The 22,517-nt window shown below is 39.3% G+C and overlaps 1 protein-coding gene across 2 annotated transcripts in view; it reads right to left on the bottom strand.

The window, feature by feature from the left end:
• The window catches only part of ndst3 (N-deacetylase/N-sulfotransferase (heparan glucosaminyl) 3), a 49,946-nt gene extending 28,869 nt beyond the window's left edge, over positions 1-21,077 (bottom strand). For both annotated transcript variants that reach the window (XM_087806429.1, XM_087806436.1), the window contains exons 1-3: positions 20,064-21,077; positions 4,231-4,318; positions 1,625-1,779 (exon numbers count right to left, since the gene is read on the bottom strand). In XM_087806429.1, the coding sequence (XP_087662555.1) occupies positions 1,625-1,779; positions 4,231-4,318; positions 20,064-21,062 (1,242 nt within the window). In that variant the 5' untranslated portion in view covers positions 21,063-21,077. The remainder of the gene's footprint in view (positions 1-1,624; positions 1,780-4,230; positions 4,319-20,063) is intronic.
• Positions 21,078-22,517: the final 1,440 nt, after the last annotated feature.

The raw sequence follows: 22,517 nt of genomic DNA, 5'->3' as shown, positions 1-22,517 counted from the left end.
TAGTGATGGTTAAATGAGGCCTCATGATACAGCATCAGTTGTTTGATGCTGTCATCATTTTAATATTAGATGGTACTGTCTCCTCTACAATCATCGACTCTAAACCACTCATTCAATGAAACCTTGCCTTATGTGGACAAAACTGAAACTCTGGTTATTGCGCCTGATAATAAGGTTCCAGGGTTGAGTCAGTACTTGGGTGACTTAATTTCAATTCAATTTTATTTAAAGTGTCTTATCATAACAAAGTTATCTCAAGACACTTTACCAGTCAGTCAAACTGAACCTGATAAACCTGGGTGTTGTATTTGACCAAGACATGTCTCTTGTTCAACACTGCAGGAAACTGACCAGAAACTGTTTCTTTCAACTGAGAAAAAACTCTAAACTTAGGAAAATGCTGTCACAACACGATCTGGAGTTTATAATCCATGTTTTTGTGTCTCATTTAGACTATTGTGACAGTTTATTTTCATGTCTAAACAAGAAGGAGCTGTCTCGCCTTTCTGACCTGCTCTAGTAGAAGAACTCACATTTCCCCGATCCTTAAAACTTAGCTGCCAGTTTCTTTCAGCATCAATTTCAAAATTATGGTTCTTACTTTCAGAACTATTCATGGTCAGACCTTCCATCAGTGATCTGATCCAGCCTTACACCCCAGCTCGGGCTCTGAGGTCTGTGGATCAGAATCTACAGATGGTTCCTGAACACGGTTCAGGACCAGAGGAGAGAAATCCTTCCAGGCTGTTGCTCCTAAGCTTTGGAACAATCTTCCTCTCTCTCTGTGTTTGATGATCTACTGACTCCTTCAAGAAACATCTCAAGACCTTTATATTTGTTCAGGCTTTTCCCTGATTTTCTGGGACTCCTGTGTTTGTCTTGTGTGTTGTGGCCTTTTAAAGGATGTATTTTTGCTGAATATTGTTTTTGATTAAAGCGCTTTGTTACCCTGGTCTAAATAGTCGCTTTACAAATAACATTATTTACTTACTTACTTACTTACTTACATGGTTGAAAGGTTAGTGAAACATCATGATACGGCATTAGTTATTTGATGCTTTATCATGATGCAGTGTCTTCACTTTTATATTAGATGATACCGTTTCCTCTAAAATATGTGATTGAAGCCAAATATTGTAAAGGAGACAACGCCATCTAATTTTAGACTGTATCATGAAATAGTACCTTCAGTACACAGCTTGATCTTGATACCTCAATAACCCATTACTAGACAGTACTAATTAATACAAGGATCTTTACGGGGCCATGGCTTGATGGTTTAGGACATAAACATCGAGGTTATAGTCACACGCCTCCGTATGAAAGACTAACTAGTGAGAGAACAGTGTAAATCTACATGTATTGACAAGAACGCTCGGGTTTTGTAGCCGAGGATAGCAATAAACCAAGTGATACCTTCAATAAAGTGGCTCCATCACCGAATTACCTACTTAAAGTCATGCTCAGAACGATTTAAAACCTAGAAACAAGCACTAATCTGTCAGGTAATAGCAGCACGAATGATAATGGAAAAAAGAAAGGGGGCTGGTGGGTACATAGAAAAAATAGATGACAAAAAGGAACAGCTGCAAATAGTATACAATTCCCCGAGATTTCACCTTACCAGAGCAAACTCCTTGTTGAGCACCATCTGCTCCAGCAGTGAAGACTCGTTATGGAAGAGGTGTGGCTGCATGTGGCTCCACATGTGGGGGAACCACCAGAACTGGTCCACGTACTTGAGCAGCAGATCGTCTCCCTCGTCTTCCTGCGCCGTGCCTGTACACATTAGACAAGGACGGAACAAACGAGATTCTGTTTTTTTATAGTCGCATCCTTTTCGTATTTCAGTGTCAGTGAACGACAATCAATTTGAGTCGTGCTGCCGGCTTTACTGCATCCATTACTTTTGTCCTTGCAGCTGCAACGCAACTGATCGAAGAAGAACAACAATAGCAGGAATATTTAGCCATTTTTATCTTGTTCGATTGTCCTATTGTAACAATACAAAGTCAAGATGATGGAAAAACATCTCCTTTAAGTCAGAGATCTGTTGAGGCTTCACGAAACAATCTTCAAAGCTCAGTAGATGGCGCTGTTAGCTTTGAAATAATAGGTTTCATTTAAATAATTGCTCAAAGACAAAGACTATCCATTAAAAGGTGCCATCTAGTGGCTCTGAAAATAATGACAATGCTTCACGAAGCTTCATCAGCCCATCATTAGTATATACAGTATATATAAGTATAGACTAAGCAATGTTGACACAAAAGAAACTAGAATACTTTTTTTCTATTGATTTGGTCACAAGGGGTGTTAGAAAATATTGATGATATATTGCAATATATTTTTTTCAGCGATATTGTATTGGAATAAAAAAACAAACAATAAACAAATATTACTTCATCTTTTAAATCATATTTTGCTTTTTTAAAATAGTTCCTTTATGGTTTACAGTTCTTTAAAGTGTGTTTAAAATAAAATAATTTGATTTAAATCTACAATAAACATGCATTATTCAAAATACTACAAATGTATCCTTGTTTGTATAGTATCACAATATATTGCTATAAATAAGATCATTATCTTGACTGTTGATTAATGAAAATATATATGTTTTTGTCTCATATTAATTATTTCTTTGTGTTTTCTAATCATGATTAGTCTTTATTTATTGTGTCAGGATTTAACATATTGTTGAGGAACAAATGGAATGTTATCGTTCCTCCAATACTGCACATTTTTTGCTTATTTGTTTTACCTTCTGTATTCAAGATGGTATCAGAAGTGCTTAAATGCCACGCACGTCTTGAAGACACAAACAGAAGTATAACCTTTTAAAATTATTTCTGTACCCACTTTCAAACTTGGCAAACATGGTCACATAAAGAGGTTGTTCCAAATATCACGTCTGACGCACATCATCTCTGGTGATGCTCGATTTTTGAGGTTTAAACATCTCACTATTTTGTGGCGAAAACTGTCAAACTGACCAAAATGGTGACTAATGTGTTGATTTAAGTGTGTCTTAAATAGATCTTGGACTCTATTGTATCATCAGTATGTGTCTGTTTGTACAAAACTCTCTTTAAATTAAAATATTTACATTAGAAAATATGCTTAAGCCCCGTTCACTGAAAACATTTTGTTTTTCTGGAGATTAAATCTTGTTTACCATAACCATGACCACTGGCTGTGATTGGTCAAACTTTCGAGGTTTGTCATGCAGCGTCATCAATCCCAGTAGTCTCCCCCTCCGAGGGACTTGTTGTATAAACAAAGTGGGACAGCTGGCATCTTGATAAAAATATGATAAAAAGAATGCGGCCTGCAGCGTAACACTATACTGTTTGACTTCTTTATCACGTAAAAAACAGAATCATTTAATGCTATTCATGTGATGATAACTACAACTGACTTTATGTTGGACAATTGATGCCTAATAAAACCGACAATAAATGTAACTTTACTTTGTTTGGACATGAAGACAAAACTTCATTTAATTATATTTAAAAACACCATGTATCACTCCATCGCATTAAACCAGTGTGGTGCTTTAAATAGACCAGACGTGGCTATGAATAATTCAACAGTAATGACTGTAGGAATAAAAAAAACACACACAAAAACACAATAGAGTAAAAGATATATGATACACGCCTGTTATTGAATTAGGACATTGAATTTAATAGCAATTAAATAACATTTTGATAAGGTAAACATCTTATTTGCCTTAAAAAAGCGAAACCCCTCAAGATTCTGGGTTATTAGGTTATCACTTTGTTAGAATTTATATTTGAAAAGTTAAGGAACCTGTTTTAAAGAGAATATTGTCTTTTTTATGTGGATTCTTGTTTGGACACACTTTTATTTAAAATCCCAAAAATAAAAAGCCTTTCACTCCCCATTCACGCCCGCTTTGTTTATACAACGTGTCCCTAGGAGGTGGTTACTTCTGGGATTGATGATGCGTGGTGACAAAACGTTGATGCTTGGCCAATCACCGCAGAGTGGGTGTGGTTATGGTAAACAAGATTTAGTCTCCAGAAAAACAGATTGTTTTCAGTGGGCGGTGCTTAAGATCGTTTTCTAATGTAAATATTTCAATGAAAAGAGAGACACGTACAATAGAGGAACAAGATATATTTAAGGCACACTTAAATCAACACATTAGTTAATTTTTAAATTAAATAATCTAATTGAGTGAAACGACGATGATTCTGAACTTACCTGTGTGATAGAACTTTCCCGAGAAGCCCAAGTTGAAGGTGAAGTTGGATATCTGTGATCGCAGTTGTCTTTGAGTATCCAGCAGAGCCTGCGTCGAGATAAAAAAAAAAAAAAAAAAAGATTTTATCAAAGCAGCAACCAGAGAAGACATTTTATTAAAGGCATCCGATGAATAATCCCCCCCCCACCCCCCCCAAAAAAAGCCATTATTCTTCTGATTCACTTTAGTCAGCTCAAAATCATTTCAAGTATTTTGCCCCTCATTAGTGTTCATAAGCAGTTTCCCCGACAAGAAACTTTCACCATTGTCTGCTTTTTCTACTTGAATCAGGATTTTTCTCACTTTTTAATGACTTCATTAGTTAACTGGCCTTTAAACAAAGATTTTGTAATGAGTGTTAAGAGAGCTGCACACAGTCTCACTCACACCGTCAGTAATTCCAGTTAATGAAGGTCAATGCATTAGTACCCTCCTGAGGGTGGACTAATAACGCCTGTTCTACCCCCGTATACACAAGACTTCCTTTTCCTCACTCGTTTCCATCCTTCCTCTACAAGGAGAATCCCTCGTCCTCCTCCTCCTCCCCTCGCCTCTGGCCCATTGTCCCCCTTTTTTTTTCTTCCATCTTCCCGCTCGCATGAGCCTGCAGTCGTCTTGCCGCCGCCGCCGCCGCCCTCCCGTTCCCACCCCACAACCCCCACCACGCTCGTCTGAACCTCCATCTATCCCTCGCCTGCTTCTGAAAATGTCACATTCTCGGGAGACGGGGCTGTTCTAATTTAAAAGGAAGGCTGAAGCAGCGTGGAGTATATATCCTCCACTCTTACTTTAACTCTTCCTTTCTCCGGATCGTTTTTTTTTTTTTTAACATGATTCAAACTTTTTTTTCACGGGGAACTCGCTTGTGTCTAACTTTTTGTCTCCAATTACCTTTTTTTGTGAAGACACGGAACGTACAACGATACATGATGGACCGGCATAGTCTCTGCTAGAAGAACCCTTCGAGTGGCGGGACCTCATAGAAAAATCGATTCTTTTTTTTAAATAAAATAAAAAGTGTCAGCGATGAGCTCGCTCTTGTGCGAAGTGAAATATTACATTTTAAACAACATTTATTCCAGTTTTAATCCTTGGATTAAAGTTTATCCCCCCTAAAACTCGTTTGATTAAAGACGTGAATTTTTACGCGTCCACTAAACCAACAGTTAAAAAATTTTACGTTCAAAACAAACCCTCGCAATTTATACACCGTCAGATAGTTAAGAAGTGTTTTTATGATATTATTATTTATTTAGCTTCTATCTGTATTTGATTATACAGTTAAAGTCAAATTGAAAGAAAAATAATAAAGAAAAATTGCCATATTTTCTGTGGCAATTGGAGAAAAAAAACATTTCCCGAGGAGAGGGATCAATAAGGTTCTACCTTACCTTACCTTACCTTAAAGTGATAGTTCACCCTAAATCCAATGCTTTTTTTTCTACTCACCCACATGTCAACTAAAGGTTGGGGTTATTTTAAGAGTAATCTGTTCATTTATTATTAGTTATAGGAAACATTTATGTCCGTATGGCGGTCGCAAATGACGGCTACTTTTCTTCTTATTTCTCGTCCGAAAAGACACTTAAAAACATCAAAAATACCTCCATACTGCTCGTCTGTGACGTCCCTCTTGTATTGAAGCCTCGACATGAGGAATTGTTGGAAAAAAATGTTAAACAAGTCAATTTTTTAAGCTTGTTTGTCGCAGAAGCTAAAAGGCTAACATGCTACTTAGACAGGAAACTTTTTCCGTCTGTTTAGCATGTTAGCCTTTTAGCTTCTGCTGCAAACAAGCATAAAAAAGTAGATTTATTTACGTTTTTTCGGAACACTTTCTCATAGTGTGGCTTCAATACCAGATGGACGTTAAAGAAAAGCAACACAGAGGAATATGGATGTTTTGAAGTGAGTCGTACATACGTTTCTGCCTGTGACTCTAAAGAACAGATACATATTACTCTGAAAATAATCACATTCAATCGATATGACGGTGAGTAAAATATTTAATTTTCGTTTCCACTATCACTTTCAAAAGTAAAGCATTTCTAAAGAAAACCCATCGTCAAATAAGACAAAAGTGACGCATAATCCATAGTGGAACCACCAGACAAAAATACACAAGACAATAAACAATAAACAGCTCCAGGCCACAGTCCAGCTGAGGTTTTTTTTTTTTTTAAGAGTAAGTAAAAGTGTCTTCTCTCTCGGTGTAGTTCTCTATGATAGAGCTTTGAAGTTATCAGGTTAATGAGACGGGAGAGAATTTTCGGGACGTTTGTCGCCGCGAGTTTGAGGCATCGGTCGAGCGCAACTGCAGAAACTCACGTCACCTAAAAACTCAAGTTTTAGAGGTTAAGAGGATATCTTGATGTTCTTTTTTTAGACCTAAAATGTCCATTTAATTCTTGATCAACAAGGGAAGAAGTGAGATAGAGTTTATTATTTTACGTGTATTATTTTACTGGTACATTAGTTAGCTTTTATGCTAGCTACAGCAACATGTAGTTATTAATGGAAGAAAGGGGATCAATAGTATAAGATATTGAAAGGTCTGGAAATGCTATTAATTTTAGCAAACAACAATATGAATGTTGAAAATGTCCTCTTGACGTGACCCGCTATTGAACTTTAGCGTTGTAACCCTTGCTAGATGGGTCACCAAAGCAATAACTACACTTTTCTATCAGGTTACAGCACAGTTTTTACTAAAATAAACTGATAATAGTGTTTTTTTATATATATTAAATTAACTTTAATCCAATGAAATTTGGGATTTTTTTAATTAAATGAATTGTTTGGATATAATCATCTGTTATTAGGACCAGAGGAGAGAAATCTTTTCAGGCTGTTGCTCCTAAGCTTTCGAACGATCGAAGACGTTTATATTTGTTCAGGCTTTTCCTTGATTTTCTGGAACTCCTGTGTTGTTCTCAGTATTATCTTGATCTTTAAAGTATATACTTTTTCGAGTATTGTTTTGATTGTTAAAGCGCTTTGTGACCCTGGTCTGGAAAAGCGCTAAATAAATAAATATTACTTACTTACTTACTTACTTACCTACTTATTATGGTACTTTTATTTAAAGAGTTGTATTATAATCAGGCAGATATTTGACTGAAAAAAAGGACAAAACAAGGAGTTAATAAAATCAGTCTCTCAGTTAAAAAAAAAAAAAAAAACTGTTGGCTAAATTCTAAGAAACCTAAACGTTCATTGATGAAATCTGCGGCGGTTGTTTTGTCTCTCAGTGCGGCAACATGTAGCTGAGATAAGCGTCCCTTGACCCCATTATGGAATAAAAAAAGATCATCTTTTATGGACTTTTAAAGTAATTCCAGATACATTTTTTTTACCCTGAGGCAGCCCCAGAGTTTCGCACTTGGCTCCGAGAGAAAAACGATTTTCCTCCCGTGCTCTAAACGAACAGATACACGGCTCGAGCACAGAGCGTCTTCATTAGCGCTAATCTAATCTGGCTGAAGACGACTTGCATGCTGACAGATGTGCACGGCTCCCTAATCTGATCTCCTGTCACCGCCGTCGTGACATCCGCTTCATCTCCAGCACACGGACAAATCCAAATACACCGAGTCTTAAGAGAGAAATTAAGTTTGTAGCTGAGTGCTTTGCATTCTAACTCAATATGCTCTTCCCAGTTTACTCAGTCCAGCTGCATTATTAATGGCTGTTGTCGTCTGCGGCAGTTCGGCAGAGGTGTGTGTCCACCCGTGCGGTGTGTGTGCATTTTTTACTTCCTTGTTTTCATTCTGCTTCTAAATTGTCACCGCAGACGTTTCTACTTCCTCACGCATTGTCGGTGATATTCGTGGGAAACACAATCTTTTCTCTATCTTATTTAAAAAAAAGAAAACATATTTGAGGATAAAAAAAACAACAACAATCAACTGAAATAATTAAATGACTTTTATTTCATCTTTGAATTATATAAACCACGTCGAGAACCCAACGGCAGGTTCAGTTACGGAACTTTACAACGCACTAGAGAGTAGACGAGATGACCGTGTAGAGTTTAGGGCTGACCTCGGCAAAGTACAGCACTGTAAGTTCAATATTTAGTTTTTTTTTACTTGATTGTTTTAAGATTTAATATCTGTTTTTTTAGGAGGTAATCTGTTCATTTTTTGAGTTATTGTTCATTTTAATGCAACGGACAGCATTACTTGTTCATCTTTGTCCAAAAAGACACTTAAAAACATCCAAATACCGCCATGATGCTCGCCTGTAACGTTGTATTGAAGCCTCGACAAGAGCAATTCGTAAGAAAAAAAGAAAAATTTAAGCAAAAGCTCTAACTTGTGGAAAGCTGTCCCCTTGAAAAAAATGTAATTGCCCATCTTTGATCAACAGCAGTGGCCAGCTACTGACAAGCCTGGTTCATGAGGCTATTGTTACCGTCAGTTGTGGTGATATTATCTGAAAAACATTGGCCTGTTGCTCTTGACACGTTAAGACAATCTTATCAGTTAATTTTACTCTATATTGAATATATTAAAGAGTGAAAATTGGTAAAAAAAATAAAAAAAATGTCATGGTACAGTTTGCAGATTAACTAGTTCAAGACCCCGATATATATTGTGATACTGTAGGAACAAGGACATATTTGTAGTATTTTCCTAAGTACTAGACTCTGGGGTAGACTGCTTCCTCTTGTCCTCAGTGGCCAGTATCTCGCAGGATTTTATTGTTACATTTGGTGCGACTATATCTTCCATCCATCCATCCATCCATCCATCCATCCATCCATCCATCCATCCATCCATCCATCCATCCATCCATCCATCCATCCATCCATCCATCCATCCATCCATCCATCCATCCATCCATCCATCCATCCATCCTCCCATCCATCCATCCATCCATCCATCCATCCATCCATCCATCCATCCATCCATCCATTATTCCATCCTACCATTCATCCATCCATCCATCCATCCATCCATCCATCCATCCATCCATCCATCCATCCATCCTTCCATCCATCCATCCATCCATCCATCCATCCATCCATCATCCATCCATCCATTATTCCATCCTACCATTCATCCATCCATCCATCCATCCATCCATCCATCCATCCATCCATCCATCCATCCATCCATCCATCCATCCATCCATCCATCCATCCATCCATCCATCCATCCATCCATCCATCCATCCATCCATCCATCCATCCATCCATCCATCCATCCATCCATCCATCCATCCATCCATCCATCCATCCTTCCATCCATCCATCCATCCATCCACATCTATGTGTGTGTGTGTGTATGTGTGTGTGCGTGTGTGCGTGTGTGTGTGTGTGTGTGTGTGTGTGTGTGTGTGTCTTTGTTTTGTTTAAATCGACACAGTGCTGTCGAATATCGATAGAGTATCACCGAAAAAAATGTTTTCTTACACTGCAAATCTGCATCATGGTGAGATGTATTTTTATGGTCCTAATGTTTTTTTCAGTCGGTCATGCTATTTTACGTATTAAGGTCACTCAGCAGCCACTTAATAGATTACTCAAATTGTATCATCAATTCTCTGTCTCCTGATTCCTGAAGGTTTTTTAAAAATCCACTCATATCTTTTACACAAAAACCGAAGATGTCCAGCGGTGTTCCATAAACATTCAGAACGCAGAATCAATTCCTCTCCTGCTGTTTTTTTTTTTCTTTGGAATTAAGAGCTGAATCTCAAAGAGAGGAGACAAACAGAAAAACCAGTTGAGTTGATATTGAGCTGAAAGATTTTGAGTAAAAAAACATGGCGGGGTACTCCCACAGTGGTTCCATACGGGGAGGCGATGGTGGTGATGAAACACGCGCGGATTAGCGGCTAGTGAGACGCTTCATTTGCCCAGTTCTACAGATGCTACTCACTGGTGGTGTTAGAAGCAGCGCCAGTTGGGCACCAGACAGCGATGGCACATCCCATAACACCTGGCATTCAGCTGCGAACCCCTTCAACGTCTTTCTTGTTCAACGATTATTTCATTTTCTGCATTTGTGGACTGAAGATAAACGAAAAAAAAAATGTGACGGTCCATTATAATGAAGCATTAGGATGATTTAAAGTTTATGTAACACCCTCTCTTTGTCTCTATTAGTTTAGCCAGAAGCCTGATACAACAACGAAGCCTTGTAAAGTACATTCCAGTTACGAATGTCTACTTGTTGTGAATGACAAATCAATAATGTTTAGAGTGGGAACACATATTAACTAATAATAAGCTTATTCTAGTGTGTAGTAACATCAAATTAGCCACATATTAAGCATCATGAAGTACTAACTCACACCTTGTTCAGTGTGACTATATTATATAACTAAGTTATTCACTCTGAACTACGCCTCAATTACTGGATATTAACAGGAAGTAAAGAAGTTAAAGATTGACTTTGTTTAAAACTACAACTTCTCTATATTTACCCCTTATTAGGTTTAAGAACCATGAGAGGTAATTTACTATTAACAATACTGTCTCTTTTTCAGGAAAAAAAAAGCCAAAATATACGAGTATTAATATCATTGTAGTTACTCAAAAATAAGTATTCTGAATTTGGAATATGTCCCCTATTCTCAAGGGAGCATTTTCATATTTAATTTAAGTGTTTATTGAGTATAATTTACCTGTATTTTACAGTTATAATGTCAAGAATGTTTAATACTTAACAGTCTTTTTATTCTGGGGAAAAACACAAATATAAGTATAACAACATTCTAAATATTATAGATATTTACAGACTTATTTTTTGATTAATTAGGATGCTATTAATTCTATTGTTAACTTTCTCCTTTTTATCCCTTTTAAAGGAGACAGTACTATTAAAGTGAATTACATATTTTTAAGGTACTTTGAGAACTAAGTTTTCACCAAAGTTCATCTTTAACAACTTCTATATTTCCTGTTAATAATCAGTAATTGAGTGTGTTGTTTACACTTTAATATCACGATGTTTAGGGTAGAATATGGGCGTTTATGGCGCGTCATAGCTCAGATGGTAGAGTGGTTGCCTGCAGTCCAAAAAAGGTTGCAGGTTCAATCCCAGCTCCAGACAAGCTTGTGTCGTTGTGTCCCTGAGCAAGACACTTTACCCTGATTGCTCCTGATGGTAGACTTGGCGCAGGTGTGCAGCCTACTCCCATCAGTATGTGTGAATGGCTGTCAAAAGCACTACCGAATTTCCCCTCGCGGGACAAATAAGGGATTCTAAAAAAAAAAAGAAAAAAAAAGAATAGTGTCACAATGAACAAGGTGTCAGTTTCAAATGTTTATAAATGACTAAATAAATATATAGTTCGGCTTTGTAGTACTACTCTGTACAACAAAGCCTCGTGGAGTAATAATAGGGTGACTCGTGGTGCCATATATATCGGTTTGATTTCAGTTGTTAGATCCAGAACTTATACTTAAGGCTCGCTGACGTTTTTTGAGACAAGGATTTGAAGTGTTATGTGATTTATCTGTTTTGTTGGCTATTTTTTTTTTTAAAGAGTTACACAATCAATCGATTAACGCTTAGTCCGAAGGAAAAACTGGGAAGACCAGACCAAACAGGGGGCCACATATGGACCCATGACTTCATATTTTTATGCAGCCTGGATGAGGTCAGAGCTAAACTGTATTGACTGATCAAGTAGAAATGTCTCTCGTAAAGAGACACCAGACTCTATAGTGAAGGTGCGCTCGGTTTGCTTACCCAGCTGTCCAGGAAAAGGCATAACATGTGTGTGCACACGATACCTGCGTTTAGGGTGAGCGTGTTCTGAATGTCAAAAAAGATGACACACGCTGTCTAAATCTTCCGATGCTTAATAAAACACAATGTAACATCTCTCTTCCAGCCAAACAAATCGAAGAAATATTAAGGTAGTACATTTTTCAGAATAAACTTTCTGGTGTCAAGAATGTGACAATATATAAATAACGTCAAGGTTTAGTTATTGCTCAAGACAATGTCACTTTTTGAGACTAAAGCCCTGTTCGCACAGGATAAGTATTACCTGAGGGAACTCGGTGTAAACTTTGGCCTCTTTGATTTTTTGCCGTTTTTACGCATAGGTGTCCATGCGAGATAGAGGCTCGGACTGTAATTAATAAGACCACTGGTCAAAATTTCCAACATTCTTCTATACCAGTACCATTGAAATACAGGTTACTGTACCCCATGATTCACACAGGACTAGTATTATCGCCCGACGTCTGTGTTTGGCGAATTCGCGGCGGAATTATTACAATACAAATCACAGACATGGCGCATTCACACGAGATTAAAACTCAGACATTCTACGTAATTATTACAAATGACCAGAGGTCCCCAGGTAATACTTATCCCGTACGAATCGGACTTAATACCCAAATATATAAATCGCTTCATCACAGTAAGATTCTAAATACAATCAGGTCAAAGTGTCAATAACGAGATGGGTCTCGAACCCGGTATTTTGTTTGTAGCCATTAGCTATACTAGCTAAAGTTGAGGCAGAGGATACTGATCTAAACTACCTCATGGCCACGACTTAATTTTCTTTTTTACCATGTCATGCGTCAAACTTGTCCCTTTAAATGAAATAAAAATCTATTTTTCTATTTCTCTTTATTTTCCTTTTAAAGAAAGTTTGTTGTAATATTATATTTCTACTAAATATTTCACGTTAAAGCTCTTTTCATTTTCGCCTTTCACGAGAGGCTGTATTGTGGCCCCTCAGGAAATCGAATTGCCCAACCATGTCCCAGATTGCGCCGGATCTGGACTCCCGACTGGGACCCAGCAGTCGAGCGCGAGCTCAGTCAGCATCGGGCGACAGTCTGGAAGGTGGACGGAGTCAAACAACTGTAAGGTTTGAGAGCAAAAAACAAGAGTGATGGAGGCGAACAAATGTAGAGAGATGGAGGTCAGCGCTGATGAAGATGCTGTTTGTTTGTGTGCAGGAGCTCCGCGAACACAAGAACAGCGATTTTAACTGGGTCAGGCATCTCTATTTCATGAGCTGGAATAACACCTCACTACTTACTGCTACTCTCGACTCTTTTTTTTTTCTGCTTGCTTCTTCCTTTTCCTGCCTACAGCTTTACAAGAATTCATAAATTAATCTGATCGCTGCCAGTAACGGATGAAGTAACCTGGGATTTCATCGGCGGCTTTTGTAAACTCCCGTCTAGTTTTTCCTGACACTTGAGAAACCTTCCAATTTCTGTCAAGCGAGTCAACATTTACTTTTATCTGAGAATTTAAAAGTCAGCAAAATGTGGTTGTTGATTTGTTTGTTGTTGTTTTTTTTTGGGGGGGGGGGGGGGGGCACGGCGTCATCTTCCTGCAGCGCCGGGTGAACGTTTGCTTGTCAAGATCCTCACTCAGAGCTAACAAATGTCAAGTCGAAAGGCGCTAGAAGCAAAATCCAGTTTCTCACTTGTGTTACACGACATGTTGTCCGCTGCATCTTGGTCATGTTTTTGATACCATTAGCGGATGGACATTTGTAATTCTAATAAACCAATATGTGTAATTCTTGAATATTTATAGACATTTAACAATTTTTTATTTTTTTATTTAATAGTAGAATGCAAGCAGCTTCCATGTTCCCCATTGATTTTATTTTTTAATTTTTTAATAAATGCTATTTTTTTCAAGACTACAAAGCAAACGTAACTAATAGTTCATGTGAGCGGAAAAGGTTAAAGGCTTTAATAAATACGTAAATGCCTTTACAAAAATAAATATATATATATATATATATATATATATATATATATGTATGTATAAATATAACATATTAAGCTACACAAAGCCACACATTTTTATGAGAGTTTTTTTTGTGATGCCTGTAAACCAAAACAAACTGTTTTATAGTCATAAATATCACATCGTAGCCTTCTTAAGAGGGTTGCCAGATCCTGCATGAATTCGAACAAAAAAAACGATTTCAATTAGAGTTAAAAGAATCCTTGTGCTTGTACCGAAAGCGGTTGCGGCGCCATTTTACTTTTCTGCCGCCTTATAGAGCTAATGGAAATCCACGTTGACTTCCATACATTTGCTTCACACCAACAGGCTAATCCGTCGACCTTCATCCTCACAATTTAGGGTCAAAAAGGGGCAGTTGTGTAAAATAACTCAAAAGTCTGTAGAGACTCACATCACAGCCCGACACCTACACAGATATGAACACAACAACATATGGACATGCAGCGGGTCACGGTCTCCTTCACGTCATTCACAACATTTCATCGCTTTAATCCAACCATCATTGACCCTCCAAATCCAAGGGCAGCTTTGCTCAGTCTCAAATCGCACACTTCTCTAAGTGCACTGCTTTACAGTACACTAACTTGTGCAGTGCTCAAATTTCAACAGGGTAGTACTGGTTTCAAATGAAACACTGAAACACTACACACTTGCCGGAAAATACGCGACAGCTACTGGTTTTTAACTCTATCGCCGACATTGTCTTTTGTGTTTTTTATAATTTTGAATTGTGTTATTATTGTTGTCGCGTTGTTTTGTGGTAAAAACTTGTGTTTTCTCAAGACATTTACGCCGGTATCTACTCCGAAGACACGTTGTCAGTGACGTAGCTTCCGTTTAGCGTCATCTACGTCACTAAGATGGCGGCCGTTGAGGGTGGAAAGTGTCCATCGATCCACACTCAATTTTCTGGCCATTTGAGTGCACCATTGCGTACTACATTTTTTGCACACTGCTCATCGTGACGCACTTGTGCACTTTAAATATTAAGTGCAGAAGTGCACAATTTGGGACACACCCTACGTCTAAAGAAAGCTGCCCATTGGTTTATATTCTGACATGTGGGTGAGGGGGGGGGGAAGATCGTAGTAAAATACGAAACTCAACAACAGATGATAATCCGTACGTAAAACCTGGAAACATCGCGGTCACAAGAAACAAGTGCTATTTGTTCATAAAGATGTAGCATTAAATTCAGAAGAAGACGGAAAAACTTAACTTGTAATTGCTCAGTCGGAGGGAATTTTTTTATATAATGAGATTTTAACTGGTGTTTCAGTGCAGGGAAAAAAAAGAAGGTTGTGATTATGCCTCAGCTTAACTCGACATGAGACTGCAAATTAAATCACATATTGAGACGAGAAACCCGGTTGTGGCATTATTTCTCAAATGCAAATCCCTATTGGAGTTTGACGGTATTCAACGTTGCGTGGTACGATAATTAACACAAACTTTTATGTGTCTTGTGTGTCTCTTTTTTCTGATCTCTTTTTAGCGTTTGGGGGCGTATCCTCCATCTTAATGCTATGGACAGCATCCTCTGAAACACCTCTCAGAGAGCGAGAGGTTAAGTGAGGAATACAAATATACGATGGATAATCAATAGCCGAGGTTGAAGGGGGGGACGAGGCGAGATTGAGAGGGAGGCGGTCGCCACGGCAGCCGAGGCCAGACTCCGACACCTCCCTGATGACACCGGGAAGACCTGTGAGGATGAATTAGGAAAACACAAGTACCAGCAACGTGCGGATCATTGATGGGAGTTTCTGACTGGCATCATCTCTCATTTTGAGAAATGTCACCAGCGTGGCGTCTCACTGGGAATCTTTTTTAATAGATGCAGCCGTTTCTCTGTGTGTGCGTGTCTGCAGGCAGGAGTCGACGTAGGTATTGTTTGTCACCAGATAAACTCGTGGGGCGAGACTAATGAAGAGTGCAGAGAAGAGGAGGGTGGCATTTTAATTGGCCTTTCTCTCCCCTCGTCTCGAAACGTCTCTCTCTCTCTCTCTTCTCTCCGGGACGTCAGAGGATGAATTTTGACGAGAAACGTTGGGAGGGATTTAGGGCAATATCGCTGCAAATGTCCCCTTAATTAATCTGAGCATTCGTCTTGTAAGTTCCTCTGGACGGGAAATGATTAAACGTACTTAAAGTCGGGGGGGGGGGGTGGATTACACGCTCTTGAAATATCCGTTACATTCTTCAGCTCCCAATTAGGTCAACAATTAAAGTTCATTTTCAATAGAATTTGGCTACATTCTGAAAACATATTTCGTCCTAATCATCGGTGAGTCATCGATTTTGCATCCGCGGGACTATGACGCCCAGGAGACAGAAGGAGGTCAAGTATTTCCTCGTCTTACGACGGGTGTCATGATGTGGCATTCATGAGGTCTCCGCATCGTCTGTCATGGTGAGAAAAGAGCTGAGCCAAAAGACAAATCTCTACTTGTCCATCTGTGCACCTGATGTCATACACCGTCACCAACCTTGAGTCTAAAGTACAAGATCATAGATATAAAGTGGCTAAAATAATGTGAGAAGCTCGGTCATTCAGGAGAGACTCAAAGTAGAAAAATAAATTGACCTCCTTTTTTTTAGGATTCCTTACCTGATCAAATCATTACCAAATCATTTTTCATTTTTTTTATTATATTACATTTTTTTATTTTTAGGTTGCAATTACAATTCCGGTCTCTAGATGGCAACAATCAATAAGTCCTCTGCCACTTAAGTTACGATTATATCCTGCACGACGCCTGGCCAGGACTGAGGACGAGAGGATACGGTCGACTCCAGCTGCTTTTTAAAGCTGATGTCTGGACATATTTTTTTCTTTCAGTTCTATTTATTCACATTAAAAGAGAGCGAAACAATCACAAGGTGTCACTCAAATTCTGCGTCCCTGGTATTCGTATCCATATCGTGAAATAAATACATCATATCGAATTGTATCGTGAGATACAGTGTATCACTATGTATATTTTATTAATAAAAATGACAAAAATATTTTTGAATTAACAACTACACTTGTTTTTAAATGTAGGTGACCCTGGTCTGTGAACGGCTCTTTACAAATATAAATGACTTAACATGTTGGCTTTGTTATTAACTCCCTCTCTGGTTTTCCTAATTTCCCTTCTGTATTTTTTGTTTCGTGAAGTTGTGAATTTTAGCCAGGAGCGTGTCCCCTGGTTGAGCACACACTCTTCAACTTTCCCCCACTTCAACGCTGCCATCTACACCATCATCCAAAATGAAGGACTGTGGAGAGTTCTAATGCATTAACGCTGCCCTTTCAACACCGTTCTGAGTCTCCGCTCTCTCCTCCACGCCGGGATTATCTCCTCTCGTCCTGCTGTTTTTGCTTCAACCAGAGTGGAGTGGAGAGAGCGACTCATTTCTGTACATGAGCGTGTGCTATTTAAGAGAAAGGAACTCATTACGTCCAAGTCACCTGACGACGCCGCTCGATTAATCAGCCTGTTTCTCCACTTGACAGGTGCCCGTAAGTCACAGCTAGTAGCCGTCCACAAATTTGACGTTTGTTATATACACCCTGTGCAGTTTATATACTTAGAAAGTGTGTAATATGAATCAATAATTAATACTGGATTTTTACTCTTGTTAGCCGTTCGCAAAAAAAACATTTTTCTTTGGAAAAAAATCAATTATAAATCAGTCAATGAATAAAAAAATATATATTTAAATAAACAATTATAAGTATTTCTACTTTGGTACTAATTTGTATTATTTCTCAATATATCCGTTCTTAATATTACTTCTTAGAGTTCTTGGTTTTAGGACTTCATTTTGAGAAAAAGAAATTGTATCATGTAAACATGTTTTCCGTAGATTATTATGATTATTATTATTATTATTATTATTATGATGCTTAAGACTTAATTTTACTTTAAGTCATGCATTTCTGATAATATTACCTTAATATTTTGGATCATTTAAAAAAAATAAAGACAATTTGGCTTGACACCCCTGTTTTATTGTATCAAACCGCCTGGACTGCCAAGAATTTTTTTTAAATAATAAATTGTTGAAGTTTCTCTTATTGTTTTTCCTAATAAAACTGAAACACCCGAAGAGAAACTCCCTGATTTGTGACTTCATGACGGTGGCTACTCATGCAAGACTTTGTAAAACAATGAGTGAGTTGAGAGGCGGGCTGCATCACCAACTTCCCTATAGTTTCACAAAGAGGGGGAACGTGGGAAAAGAGAAATAAGTAACCCATTCATCTCTTCACAGGCCCATTCACCCCCTCTCTTTCTTCCCATCGCCCCCCTAAAATCCCCCTCCTCCTCTTAGGCTCTTCAACTCCACGTCTTTGTTCTCGTAAATGGCCTCTTTACTTCTGGATCAACTTTTTTATTTGAGTTAAAAAACTCTCCATCGCCCCCAAACACATGGGCTTTACAAACAACACACTTGGTACACAACACTCAACACATATTCTTCACCAAATAGCCCTTCGGTGCCGCCGTGCCAGAGATAAAAATCCTCCCAAGCACACTCCAATTGAAATCTTGCGCTGCTTCCAGACTAGCAGTGTATTAAGTAAACATCTCTTATCTCCGGCCGGGACTAGCCGCGGCCGGTTTAAGAACTTGATAGCGGAATCACAGTTCCAAACCACTGGCAAGCGAACGCTTTATCCTCTACATCCAGCTTTATTGGGGGGGGGGTTATGAATAACCTATCATGACCGGAGCTGCATGACAAGCACGACATGTCGTTGACTCTTAAGTATGTTTTGAATGTCAGCCGTGGCAGATTTGCTTACGTTTGATTAAAACATCAAATTATTAAAAAAAAAAAAAAAGAGACATGAGCTGCAGAAGGTTTTACATTTTTCAGCTCAACCAAACAAACGCGGAAATAAAAACTTTCCTGACAAGCAGCTGAATCTTGTAGGTTGAATATAAAATATATTTTTGCTTAACTGACGTTTTGAGGTAATTCGTTTTGCACCATATTGGTTCGTCAGTCTGGCTTTATTGAATTTTGTTTCTTTTAGGTGAGAAACGATTTTAGTTTATTTCTAGTGCTGGATTAGTTGCTGAAACTTTTTTGTGCAGAGTTTGTCATTTCTCCCTATGGGTTTACTGCTGAAACTCTGGTTTCCTCCCAAAGTCCAAAACCATACGACGTGCCCCGGTCTATCATCCTAGGTAGCTGGGAGGCAAATTAAATTTCAACTTTTTAATACCATTTGAAATTAATTATATGACCAACTCAATCGACAATCAACTAATTTTTTTTTAAAAAGGAAAACACCACATACATTACATACAGTGGGTTTAAGGTCAATTTAACCCACATGTTTTTTGTTTAAACACGACATTAAACAAAGAATGAAATACAATTTTCACCACACACACGTTGCCTGGTAACGTGTTCAGAAAAAAAGTTCTTATTGAATTTACACTTTTACTGTTTCGTTAGTTCCGCTGTTGTGTTCCAATCTGTAAATTATTTTAAAATGTATAAATAAATCAATGTTATCAAATAGGTTGTAGATTTGAAGTCTTACTTATCATGTGTTCACATTTTTTAAGATGTTTTAATGACGAGTAAAGCATTGTTTCTGGATCAGCGGTAGCCCTGGTCCAGAAACATCATAACCCTGATAAAGGGAAAAGGGGTTGAAAATGAATAATTGTGTGAAAAGAAAAACATTTTCAAAGCTGATGTACCCAAAACAAATCCACTTTTACTCATCCTGCACATACTCCAAGCGTCGAACATGTCGTCTTCAACAACTCATCTTAAAATTGTAACTCAAAAAGTTGTGTTTTTCAACAAGACTCATCTGTGAAGGCTTCTAGGCGAGAGATTTGAGGCCTCAGGAATGAGCGCCACTGGTTGCTTCATAGTTTCTGCTCATGGATCTTGAATCATAGAAGCTGTTTTATGGTATGTTGCGTTTTCTATTAAGTCATGTGGACTGGTCCTTGCCAGAAAGTGTGTAGTTCTTCCCTAGTTTACCTTTAGTGTAGCAGTTGAATTGTATTCATCTCACGTACCTTGACATCCTTGATGTTCATCCGCGTGCCTTCCTTCCCGACAAAAATGTCATCGATATCCACCAATATGTGCCGATCCAGGCTCAGGGAGAGCTTTCTGTCGGTGAGGTAAGAGATGGCGTCCACCAGGATGAGCCTGTGAAGCCAGTAGCCGAGTCCCTGTCCGAAAAACACCCTCCTGACGCCGTCGTAAAGTCCCACGTCCTGGACCACGGTTGCCTGCAGGTTGTGACTGAACCCCGAACTTTGATGATCCCCGCTGCCTCCCCCCGCTCCTTCTTTGGCCCGGGCGTGCAACACCGCCTGGTACGTGGAATGATTGGACGAAAAAGAGGTCCAGTCCTCCCCGGGTAGGGACCCTCGATCGGTGCCGGGCTTGGTGAGGTGCAGGATCGGGGAGCTGGACACCACGCAGCTGTCCCAGAGGGCCTGGTTCGTCCGGAGAACCAACGGAAAGCCTCTGAGTTTAAGCAAAGGTGGCGAGTTCTCTGTGGACCGGTAGAAAGCTATGATCCCAACTCTGTACTCGGTACAATACTGATGCAGCAACTGTCTGTTCCACGTGTCGGCATTTGCATACTTTAATAGATTCTCATAAATGATGAGCGAAAACCGTCCTCTCCCCTTCTCCGTCAGCGGCGGGAGGTCGCCCTTCCCTGAGGCTATTTCCATGCGGAACTGAAAGTGAGCCGACTCCAGGATCGCCACGACTTCCTGGCCCAGCTGGGAGTACTGGGACTCCACCAGGACCAGCGCGACGGGGTCGGCGTGCACGTTGGTGTGGGGCGGGTTCGGCGGGTAGGGGTACGGCAGGTGACGGTACGGGGACGCCGACAGGGACTGCGAGCACGCCGGCTCGGCGGATTGTCCGAGCTGCATGGAAGGCGAGGAGTTGGTGAAAAGAAAGTACGCCGAGAGGAGAAGCGAGAGGAGGCAACAGGAGGCGAGCAGGAGCAGGAGCCTTCGCAGGTGCCTGCGCAGGCGCACCGCCACCGTCATCGCGAAATCGATCGGCTATGGACGAAAGGAAGCCTCAGGTGTTGCGGCCAAGCTTCCGGCTAAGGGATTCAAGGGCCCACGAAGATCCTCTTAGAAGTAGCACTCAAGAGGCGGGTCATGTCACCATGGCAGAGGGATGGGAACGCTGCGCTGGACGTGCAAAGATCCTCATTGCACTGAACCGGGACCGGGTGATGGACGTCTGCGGGAGGACAGGGAGAGACAAAAAAATATATAAGGGTGGACTTTTTAGGTCCGCGGGGGAACATCTGGGCACAGCTGGTATCTACAGATTGGATTGAAAAACAACTTAGATCCTCAGAGCTTTACCCCCGACCCTCAGTCGCACACACACGCACTGTAACATGGCAAATAAAAAAAAAAGCACAGCAGACAGTCCGCTCAAACAAACAACAGCTGGTTGTGTGTTGGAACAGCGGCGAAAGGGGAGGTGGGCGAGCTGAAAATAATCAGTCCCGTAATGCTCCGCCGAGAATTCCCCGCTAATTGCACCAAACTCCGAGCACCCCTGTCCCATTTCTGATCCTAATCACGTGGAATGCCGCAAAAAAAATTGGGAGACGGAAGCCTCTTCTGCCAGAAGCCCTAATCTGGAGAAGCCCACGACAAGAAGCAGATAGAAAAGAATAAAGCAGACAAAGAATATAAGCAAAGGAGGAGAACAAAACGCAATGAATTATAGAAAGCGAGAGAGAGAAAAAAAAAAAGGGGGGGATTAGCATCTTAATGTATGTGCCGGCAGCCACCGAGAAGAAAAGATTCAACAGAATCTTTTTATCTCTCTCTTATTTCCTTCTGTTCCTTATTCCCCCCTTCTCTCCTTATCAACCCCGAATCTTTCTCTTCGCATACTTTTTTTTTTTTTTTTTAATAACAGCTTTTGCTCTGGATCAATTTAGGTTTGGGCTGCCAGAACGAGAGAACAGAAAGAAAGTATACTCATATTAAGAATACGTTTAATTCAACCCGGTTCAGCATTAAAAGTCTCATTAGACGTAACTATTATATAAAAAAAAAGATATGTTTGTCTCTCCTTTAGTTGTGCAAACTTAAGAGTAGTTCTTGACACATCGTCTCAATAGAAACATGTTTCGAGATTAAATTCCAAGGTTTTTATATAAAAACTAAATCATGGTGAAATACATTTTGCCACAAATAACACCCGCATGTCACAATGTCTTCCACAGGGTGACGCTGCCGATAGACTTGCGAAACAGGAGCAATAGAAGTTTTCGCTGCACTTATAAATAACAAGAATAAACTTTTGCGCAGTTTAAAAAAAAGGAAAAAAAAACAATCTAGGATTGCGGCAACTTTTTAGCCTAATAGTTTAATTATAATTGTATTATTAATTAAATATATGTATTAATTGAAATAAGTAGGTGCGTATTTTAAAGTTATTATTATGAATGGGATATAAAACAGTTAAAACAT

The sequence above is a fragment of the Callionymus lyra genome, chromosome 1, assembly GCF_982586985.1.
Source record: "Callionymus lyra chromosome 1, fCalLyr1.hap1.1, whole genome shotgun sequence".
NCBI classification, from domain to species: Eukaryota; Metazoa; Chordata; class Actinopteri; order Syngnathiformes; family Callionymidae; genus Callionymus; species Callionymus lyra.
The sequence above is the reverse complement of the archived record's forward strand: the minus strand, read 5'-3'. Positions and strand labels throughout refer to the sequence as shown.